Here is an 11,027-nt window from a genome sequence, read left to right as displayed (position 1 = left end):
CTTGCACCTCCAGGGTCTGGGTTCGACTCCCGTCTCTGTGTTTGTATGTTCTCCCCGTGCTTGGTGGGTTTCTTCTGGGTACTCTGGTGTCCTCCCACAGTTACTAATTGGCGTCCCCAAATTGCCGATAGTGTGTGTGTGCTCTGCGATGGGATGGATTGGATGTATGGAAATCTCCTGGGATGGGCTCCAGGTACCCCTGTGACCCTGAATACAGGATAAAGTGGTGTAGATGATGAGTGAGTGTGTAGCATGGACACTGTTTAATACCACTTTATCAAATGCAAAAATCCTTAGTGTCAGAACGTATGATCTAATGAACAAGCGGTTGTGTTGCTATGATCAGCCAAATATTGCGATGATCTCAGCAGCCGAATAAATAAGTTATAAACAGACAGTTCCACTAAATTTAGAAATGGAAAAAAAAATTGTGTAGGAATTCATGTATCATCACACTGACTGCAAAATCATTCATAATAATTTTTTAATTTAAAAATGTTTTCATTTGAGGAGGTAAAATGTTGCAGTTCCTCAAAAATCCTACAGGTGGTGCACTAAACTATTCACATATTGGCAGCCAGCACAGCGCCTCCTATTGGTACGACCGAATTATTCGCTAAATTAAAGTTGAAAATAACAAAATTTGTTCAGATCAAATCAGGATATTTATAAAATTGTAATACTGACAAGGATCGCAATACAGATCGAATCAGCACCGAGGTATTGTGACAATATCGTATCGGGAAGTTCCTGGTGTTTTCCTAACTGAAATTAAATTAAAATCCAGTTGCAATAATTAATTAACTGGAAGTAGGATTTAAATCTTATTTGTATTACTTTCTTTCTGAATGTTTATTTTTTAAGACAGAAAGGACCTAGGCACTCTACATCATTTACACTCAAGATTAATTTAACACAGTGGTGAGACAAACTCCAGGAGCGTGCCGATGATTTCAGATAGCAGGGGTTGGTTATTATTCTACACCACCTGCTCAGACTATCTTCTGTTCCTGTATGCAGCAGATGGAGAGCGTGCATCATAGCACTGGTTCCCAGTCTGGCTTGCAGAGCAGGATGTATTTATACTGTAGTTCTTTAACATCCGGCTGAAGTGCATCTCAGACCTCCTGAAGACTGACAGACTGAGCGTTCAGGTGACTGAACCAGTCAAAGAACCCAAGACTCTGAATTAACTGAATTAATAAATGTTTCATCAGGAGACGTGGAACAGCTGAAGGAGAAGTTTGCCAGTCTGAAGGCAGAGTGTGAGACCCTGAAAGAGGCCAACGGTAAACTGACAGGGAGACTGCAGGGGTTGCAGAGGTAAATAACACACACACACACACACACACACACACACTCATGCAGACGACTCGTCAGTGTAACTCAAGCAGTTTTCCATGTTGTAATAAGCTTGTTCTTATTTAAGCAGTTCAGGAGGTGTGGCAGGTGGAGAGAAAGATGATGGAGGGATTCAGAAGAGTATGATCGGGGGATCAGGTTCCACCTGCACCCTGGTGGACGTCTGCATTCAGAAGAACATTTCCTTCGATGGAAAGCCGCTTACACCCACCAGTTTGAGCTCAGGGTTCTCGGAGACTCTCTCTCTAAGAGAGCAGCTCAAACAAGCTGAGGAGCGAGCAGGACACCTGCAGAGGCAGGTATGCTGGAGTTGGGACATTTACAGTGGGATGGATGGGTTGGGGCATTTATACTGTAAACATGCAGTAAAATGGACATGCAGGATCAGGTACAGCCAGGTGTATAGATAGTTTAGCTGTGGCAGGAACACTGGGATGGTCAGGCTGGGGCAGGTACAATGAGCTAAGTATGTTGGGACAGGTACACTGGGATGGATAGGTTGGGACAGGTGCATGGGGGGGTAAACTGGGAAGGATAGGCTCTGGCAGGTATACTTGTATGGAGCATACAGGGTGGAGCAGGTAGATAGGCATGTGGACTGGTGTGGACAGCTGGGCAGGTAAACCCAAAATGGATATTGTGGGGCAGGTGCACTGGGTTGGATAAGTTGGGGCAGGTAAATTGGGGTAGATTGGCTGGGGCAGGTACAATGTAGTGAATAGAACGGGGCAGGAAAACTGGGAATGTACTTAAACCAGTGTTAGGTTAGGTTAGGTATCTTGTTGTTGCTATGCACCCAACAGCAGGGAGCGGGTATGCACAATATACCTGGGGCAGGTATGATCAAATGATATGTTAAAGCAGGTACCATGTTGAAGGTACATTGTGGCTATTTTTCATCTGTATTGTGTGTTTTTTGTGTTGTTCTGACGGCAGTGTGACGGTGTGCGAACTGAGCTGAGGGAGCTACAGAACCTGTTTGAGACCAGTCAGAAGGAGAGAGCTGAGCTGGAGCTGGAGCTTCTGCGCTGTAGGGAGGAGCTAGAGAAACTCACAGAGGAGAGACAGGTGGGGCCTAGGCTTCCAAAACCTCAAAGGCTGTCTTTCTAAAAGAACTTGAATGGTTCTAAAAGAACCATGAAGCAGCTAGATGGCTGCATCATACCTCTCGCATTCATTCAGTGCCTCAGTTCTGCCCCCAACGTACTGTAGTACTGCAGCGTAACTGTGGGGCTGCACTTTGTATAACACACTTTTCCATGATATCCAATCTTTTATCTTCTAATCCTGATTACTGAGGGGGTAATAGTCTGTCCACATACCAACGGGCGATATACTCTTCACCCTGGAGAGGGGTCTAGAGTTCCAGTGGCAGTTTCTTACAGCTGTTGTATCTGAGCAGTTGAGGGTGCAGAACCTTGCTCAACGGCCCAACTGTGGTAGCTTAGCAGCACTGGGGCTCGAATCCAAGTCTGAACAGCAGTCCAGAACAGAGCAGGTTACTTTTTAAATGTGGTGCCACAACATACTATGAAAGGTATGGTATGATTCTCGGTGGTTAAAGTTGTGGGCTGCTGATCAGTCCTAAAAGCAGCCTATCCCAGGAGACAAGGCGGAGTAACCCCTGGATGTGGTGCCAATCCATTACAGAGCACAAACATACACTCATTCACACAGTACAGGCAATTTGGGAACGTCAGCCTGCCTAAGCTGCATGTCTTTGAACTGTGGGAGGAAACCGGAGTACCCGGAGGAAACCCACCAGGCACGGAGAGAACATGCAAACTACACACAGACCCAAGGCGGGAATCGAACCAGAAACCTGATGAGGCAAGGCAACAGTGCTAACCACTATACCACTGTCCTGCCTTCTACTCTGTAATCTGTCCTAACTGTAACCAAAAAAGGAGCAAACTCAGAGCACATTCTCACACACTCTCGATCTATTCTGACTCCGAATTCACCAGAAAGTGTCGTAGGAGGCTGTTTACTACAAACTTAAAGTTAAAATCTGTGTTTCTCATTTCAGTCACGGTTTTTCAACATCTTCATGATTTGTGTGTGTGTGTGTGCATATAAGCATTTTGTGTTGTTATTTCATCCTTCATTCATAGACTCGTTCTGTTTTTTTCATCTCTCTTTTTCATCTCATCCCTTCATCACACTCTCAGTTCTGCACTGAGTCTACTGTTCTTTCACTGCCTTTCTTAGGAATGATCGTCATCATGGCAGTTCTGTGGTGCTGGTGGTCTGAGCTCGCGTCATGAACAGCAGCAGGTACAACACGGCGTCTTGTTTACACCTACAGCCTGTTCCAGTGGTGTTACCTGTGTAGGAATGTCCAGCGGTGTTACTTCCAATTCAATTCAATTTTATTTGTATAGCGCCTTTAACGATTGACATTGTCGCAAGGAAGCTTTACACGCTCAAAAGAATAATATACGTTTGTATGAAATGTAAATGTGTATGAATCCAAAGACTTCCTCAGTGATGTGCTCATATCTTCTGGTTCTAGTGAGGACTCTCGCTGTTGAATTCTGGACTAGCTGAAGCTTGTTTATGCACCTAGTTGAACAACCAGACAGTAAGGCGTTACAATAGTCCAACCTAGAGGTGATAAAAGCATGAACTAGTTTTGCTGCATCGTTTAGTGGCAATATATTTCTTATCTTGACAATATTTCTGAGGTGAAAGGATGCTATCCTGGTAATATTATCTACATGAGCTTCAACTGAAAAAGTAGAATCTATAATCCAAGGTCTTTCACTGTTGCACTTGAACTAAAGTTACAGTGTGATCAGAAAGATTACTTCCCGCTGCTTAAGGTCCTATGACTGAAACTTCTGTCCTATCAGAATTAAGCAAAAGGAAGTTAACAGTTTTTTCTCGCTTGGGTTTGCTGAGATGTATAACTGTGTGTCATCAGCATAACAATGAAAACGAATACCATGCTTACGAATTACTTGTGTACAGTGGAACCTTGGATTGCGAGTAACACGGTTTGCGAGTGTTCCACAAGACGAGCAAAGATTTTTAATACATTTTGACTTGGAATACGAGCAAGTCTTGGTCTACGAGTACCGAGTATCATGTATCATGCATGCGCTTCTTGTTTTGACGCTAAGCATCACATGATCACAACTCAGCCATTACAGAGGTTAAAGATCGATTTTCACCCTCTCTGTTTCAGGCTGTGTAAGCTTATGTACACCATGCCGGTTCACACACACTCTCTTGTCTTTAGTGTGTGTGTGTTTGTGTGTGTGAAGCACCCTCTCTCTGCTTCACATACACACAAGCACACACACACACACTTTCTCTGCCCTACACAGAAACACTGCTCTGTCGTGATTCTTTTCAAAGATAAAGTGCAGGTTTATTTGTTTGTTTAATTTTAACTTTACAGCAGTGATTCCATTAGTTTGCGCTCACAATAGTGTCATTAGCAATGTTCCTTGATAATTTTTAGACAAAACAGTCTTTCTGTTAGTGTGTGTGTGTTTGTGAAAAAGGTTAACCGTGGAATATGAGAAGGGGGAGACGGGAGAAGCTGATTCCAAACACACACACACACACACGGAAACACGCACACAAAGCGCCTGCGCGCATAAACGGAAACACTTGTCTTTTGGGATTTATTTTTACTTTTTTTTAAAGCTAATGTGCAAGTTAATAAATTTTTTTTTTTACTTTATATTTTGTATTAATTATTGTTATGTATTTATTTTCAGGATTTGGAACGGATAATTTGAGTTTCCATTATTTCTTATGGGAAAATTAAATTTGGTTTACAAGTGTTTTGAGATACGAGCCGCTTCCGGAACGAATTATGCTAGTTTCAGTAGTGTTACCTGTGTAGGAAGTTCCAGAGGTGTTATGTGTGTATGAAATTCCAATAGTGTTACCTGTTTATGAAGTTCCTGCAGTGTTATCTGTGTAGAATGTTTCAATGCTTTAACTAGCTAGGTGTGTGTTCAGTCAACAGTAGTAGCACTAGCTGTATTAAGGAAATCTTAGGTTCAAGCGAGAGTGAGTAATCTCTGGCATGCGAGGAGACTGAGGGCCGGCTGGTCACTGGTTCATTTTCAGTGAATAAGAAACCGTGGAGAAATGGCTCTGTGGCTCGCCTGATGAAGAGAGAAACTCACACACACACACACACACACACACACACATGGAATGACAGGAATGGTGTCTGTGTGTGTGTTGCAGGGAGTCTGTGGATGAGACAGCGGGAACAGCAGAGATGTCGAGCTCTTTATACAAGTTTAAATTCGGAGCTCTCGACCCACAGACAGCTGATCACCTGACCTTTTGACCTTCTCCATGACAACAGGGCTCTTTGGGTTTGGGCTCCCTGACTCTTTACTGATCAAAAGAGTATTCTAAATGTGACATTCTTCTTCTAAGTATTATTACTGAAACTTTCCTTAGGCATTTTGTACAAAAGTTCTTTACTAACAGAGTTAAATATGGCTTGGAAACTAATTTATAATCTCAGCTCTATGTTTTGTGAAGAGGGTTATTTATTTATATATTTATCTTAAGTATTGTTGTATTGCATAAATTAATATGTTAAACAGTTTAATGTATTTTGAGTTATGAAGTTTGTTATTAGCAAAAACAACAACAGTTTTTTAGTAGTCAAATACTAGAACACACAGATTCGGGGCTAGCACCGCTTACGGAACGGAGTGTTTATACAGGAGTGTTTATACAGTAGTGTTTATTACCCGTAATGGACAATATGTGGTGAGTGCTCGCGAGCAGGAAGTATGAAACAGGAAGTAAACACAACGCTGCAGTTATAATGTGCTGATGGAAGCAGAAGAAGCTTCTAAAGATGTCTGAACAAAAATGAAATTCTGTCATGTTGTAGTTTTTTTAAAGGAAAAAAAAGAAATAAGTGTGACAAACTTTGATTTAATCTGTATAATTGTTCATGTGTGTGTAGATTGAGATATAATAATGATAATAATAATGATCTCAGTAGTTTAGATTATAAACACAGACAGGGTTTATTACTGATCGATTCGGACACACTGACAGTCAGACATGTGTGTTGATTGTTTACCCCTAACAGCCTGCCCCCATGTGTTTTATTCCTCTGACACCACAGCAGTTTGCCAACAAGTTTAACAAATAAGCTGTAATACTGTAATCAGGGGTCAAAAACTTTTAAGCACCAATGTGCTCTATATTCTCCAAAAATATGCAAATAGAAAACTGATCCTTCAGTGCCCTTTAGATAAAAAAAGAATAGTTTTATATACAGTTTATTTAAATTAATATTTTAATTAGAACTCACACTCAGAGGTGGAGAGAAACGAATTATATTTACTCGCGTTACTGTAATTAAGTACTTTTTTTGTGTACTTCTACTTTTTAAAGTAGTTTTTAAAATCTGTCATTTTACTTTTACCTAAGTATGTTTTCTTTTAAGTATTATACTTCGCTACATTTGAAATCATAGCTGTTACTGAGTAAAAAAAATAAATGAATAAAATAAAAAAAATAAAAATAATGCAACAGGGAAGGGAAAAAATTGCACCCTAGATTGCACTGCACTGATTGATTGATGGACGGGGAGAACAAACGCGCTAGGACACAACAGATGCTAGTGATACAGACCACGCTGAAAGCTAAATGCCAATAAGTTCTTATGAAGCAAACCCCTGGCCATATTTAAGTGACCACTTTGATTTTAATGCAAGAAAGGCAACAGCTTTATTATGCTTTTAAGGCGTTCCTTCAATTAAAAACAACTAATTTGAGATTTATATCCGCTTGTCTTTTTTAAAATACTACACTAAAATCCCTCGTCCCATCCCTGCTGTTAACTTTTACTTTATACTTTTACTTGAGTAGATTTTTATAATGGTAACTTTACGTGTACTTCAGTATAATTTCACTGAAGTAACAGTGCTGTTACTTGAGTAGAAAATTGTATTACTCTTTCCACCTCTGCTTAAAGCCGAGTCAGCGTTACAGATTGCTAGATTTGCACATTATACACGTTACAGATCATTTAAAATTATATCAGGTTATGAAATGGCCATGTTGTTAAAGACGTTCAGGTACAAACTTTTTGACAAACTTTGTTTTATTTAAAAAAATAATAATAAAAAAGATTGCAATCATGTTCGTGATGAATTCCAGGGATGTAACGTCAGTGTTAAACGGAGCGTTAGTGTGGAGGTGATGACCGCGGGGTGAGTGTCAAAGGGAAAGGCTTTAAATCAGATTAAATCCCTTTAAACCTCCAGCGTCTCATTTCTCCTTTACACGTCTTTAATAAAAAACTCCCATGATCATCTTTAGTGGGATGAAAATATTAACTGTACAATTATTTCTGATTTATTTTATCATAGTGTCTTTTTCTTTCTTAATAAACAAGCTTAGCAGTAATAACTTTTTAAATGTAATGTCGCTGTGTTTAGAGACGGCACTCTGCCTTTTTGTGCTCCTTTATGAAAGACTTTAGATTTGAATATTTTTATTTTTTGTGATGTTTGTGCTTTGCATTTTGTATTTTAAAAATGTTTTATTTAGTTTTTATTCCTCTCAGTGAAACAACTTACAGTGTAATGAATGTTAAATAATATTTATAGATGATTTGTGTATTAGAGTGTTTTAGCTGACGAGCTGCAGTTCGGTGATTTTTGTGCATTGTGTAGATTGTAGATAAAAATAACGCAAAAATCAAATCCAGCAGAAGATTAAAGAAAAGCAAAATAAAGCAATATCCCTATTTACACCAACCAGCACTAAAACCTCTTCTCTCTTTACGCTTGTGTCTCTTTATAAACGCTCGTCACGCTAATCAATAAAAACACTGTTGGTTTGGAGTTGTGTATTTTATTATACTGTTTACGACTTATATTTATAATATTTTAATCTATTGTTGATTTTAATCTATTGTTGCAAGAACATTTCCACACACACACACACACACAATGTGATGAGAATTCACAGGAGTGGGACTAAACAGTTGTGCGTCCATAAGAAAACCACTCGTTAGTGAGACTCATCAGGAAAAAAAAACACTTAAATTTGCTAGGGAGTGTAAAAATTGTACTTTGGGGACATCATGTGACCTGATGAGTCCAGATTGATCCTATTCCAGAGTGATGGGCGTGTCAGGGTAAGAAAGGAAAGGACATGAAGCGATGATCCCATCATGCATAGTGTCCACTGTACAAGCCTCTGGAGACAGTGTTATGATCTGGGGTTGATCAGTTACTCAGGTCTAGACTCAGTAACGTTATGGGGCAATAAAATGAAGTCAGCTGACCACCTGAATGTACTGAATCACCAGAGGATCACATCTATGGAGGGTTTAGATCTTCACTGATTTCACACACCATATTCCAGGACTTAGAGTGTGAGAGCGCGGCTCAGGGAGCACGAGGAATCATTCACAAACATGAACTGGACACCACAGTGTGTGTGTGTGTCTGTGTGTGTGTGTAATTAAAGCGCTAAAGGTGACTAAATGAAATATTAGAGTGTGTGACCTTGTAGTATGAAAATCTTTCATAAATTTAAAATCAGCTGTTAAGAGTTTTTGCTCATACGGACATGTTCTTGAGTTCTTTGGTGTGTGTGTGTGTGTGTTAGCTCTGTCACATGGATGCTGATATTGTTTAGATTTATTGTGTTAGTGTTTCTACTAATGTAAAAAGTTGTGTCATTCATTATTTTAGAGGTTGAGACAGATGATTAGTCAGTATAAACTCGCTGACTGACTTATAATAAAAAAAGAAACTGATTTATCCTCATTAAACAGAAGCAGGTTCAGTTTCCCACCAAAAACTGTGACTTTAAAGTTTTATACTCAGTTCAATAAAAAACATAATGATTTTTTCTGTATAAATGTTTTTCCTTTGTGTGTGTGTGTGTGTGTGTGTGTGTGTGGTTTATTAATAACTCTGCAGGCTGTAAGTGGACACTGCAGTTTTCCCAGCAGCCTGACAGAGTCTCCCGTTCATTCTCCTAACCCCTCCCCCCTCACCTCACCCCCCCTCCCTTGGCGTGATGTCATTGTGTATGAGAGCGACCCCGACACGTCATGTCCGGAGCCGTGAGCCGTGATGTCAGTGAGACGAATGAGCCTCGATGACTCTCAGCTTTAACTTTAGCTTTTTAAATATAGAACGTCTGAATGAAGTGTAATGTCACTAACGCTGGTGCTTTATTCAGTCGCTGTAGCTCTATAGGATAAACACACAAACTGTTTAACATGTCAGGAAGCACACAGTGTGAGTAACGCCCCTAAATCAGATCAGATCTCACCTGGAACTCACTCAGGTCTCATTTACTCTCTGAGTTCAGTCTGAGTCAGTGCAGTTTATATTCTGCACATTTTATTCCTCTTAATCAGACTTTAGTTAGGGAAGTCCTAATCATCTGATATTATGATTTTAATATACATTTCATCTTTTCATTTATTTAGAAAAAAGTTTATATAACAGCAACAGATGGAAGTGTACTGGAAATAAAGGAAAGAATAGAAATCTGATGTTGTAATGTTATAAAAATGAAACGACAAACACTTGAATTAGAGATCACTGGTACAGTAAATTACACATATATATTTATACGGTTCGCATAGTAGCTCACCGTATAAAGCTCAGGGTCAGGGGCGAGCGATTGTACTATGAGGGAACAGATCTGCTGAGCTCCAGACCCTCAGCCACGGCTCCTGGTGTTTAATAGAGGCAGGAGCACTGATTCGCTCAGATTTCCGATATAAAATAAAAACTGTACATCAATTAATTTCTACTGAAATATAAAGCAGAAAACACAATGCTTTTAGATTTCAAATAAAGTATAAAATTATTTTATACTGCAAATACATTTATCTTTACACTGCATGACCAAAAGAAGGTCCCAGTTTTAGTCACATTATTGTTTTAGATCAAGAAATGGCAACAGCTACTGAAACTGAGCTGAACTGACTGGAACTGGGTTAAGAACACATAATTCTTAAACGTTGGAAGGAGCTGAACCCACAACCTCACAGAAGAAATGTGATCAGAAACACGCCTGGTGAAGTCACATGGTAAAAATAAGAAGTCCAGTAGAAACCAGAGCTATGTTTAATAGTGAAAGTATGAACATTTTTACACACACACACACACACACACCCACACACACACACACACAGGATTGGGACTAAACAGCTGTGTGTCCATAAAAAAAAAAGATTAAACATTTCACAGAGAGCAGAGACAGTTTGTGCAGGTATAATCTGATTCAATTGTGTCAAGCGTAGCTCGGTGGTTAAGGTGTTGGACTAGTGATCAGAAGGTCTCAGGGTCAAACCCCACCACCTCCAAGTTGCCGCTGTTGGGCCCTTGAGCAGGACCGTTAATGCAGGTCACTGGATAAGTGGCGTCTGACGAATTGTAAACACACATAAGATCATGTTAACAGTAAAATCGGACTAAAGAGACAGGGTCCAGGTGGACACGGTGCTGAGGGACAGGAGGAGTTGATTTATCATTAAAAGCTCTGATCACTTGGACACACCAAACTCTTAATTCACTCTTCTGTCTGTTATAGTGGCCTCTGTTATAAATAATAATAATAATATGAAATAATAACAAAATGAAATGAAATAAAATAATAATAATAATTGTTTGTTCAGTTGCTTTGAGGAC

The 11,027-nt window shown here is 39.8% G+C and overlaps 1 protein-coding gene across 6 annotated transcripts in view; it reads left to right on the top strand.

Moving 5' to 3' along the window:
* The window catches only part of LOC128532090 (coiled-coil domain-containing protein 136-like), a 16,865-nt gene extending 8,655 nt beyond the window's left edge, over window positions 1-8,210 (top strand). For 3 of the 6 annotated variants that reach the window (XM_053506310.1, XM_053506313.1, XM_053506312.1), the window contains exons 5-9: window positions 1,218-1,323; window positions 1,430-1,661; window positions 2,299-2,430; window positions 3,534-3,639; window positions 5,575-8,210. In XM_053506310.1, the coding sequence (XP_053362285.1) occupies window positions 1,218-1,323; window positions 1,430-1,661; window positions 2,299-2,430; window positions 3,534-3,629 (566 nt within the window). In that variant the 3' untranslated portion in view covers window positions 3,630-3,639; window positions 5,575-8,210. The remainder of the gene's footprint in view (window positions 1-1,217; window positions 1,324-1,429; window positions 1,662-2,298; window positions 2,431-3,533; window positions 3,640-5,574) is intronic. The other 3 variants (XM_053506311.1, XM_053506314.1, XR_008361264.1) reach the window with 2 other exon arrangements.
* Window positions 8,211-11,027: the final 2,817 nt, after the last annotated feature.

Source organism: Clarias gariepinus, chromosome 10 (assembly GCF_024256425.1).
Source record: "Clarias gariepinus isolate MV-2021 ecotype Netherlands chromosome 10, CGAR_prim_01v2, whole genome shotgun sequence".
NCBI lineage: Eukaryota > Metazoa > Chordata > Actinopteri > Siluriformes > Clariidae > Clarias > Clarias gariepinus.
The sequence above is the reverse complement of the archived record's forward strand: the minus strand, read 5'-3'. Positions and strand labels throughout refer to the sequence as shown.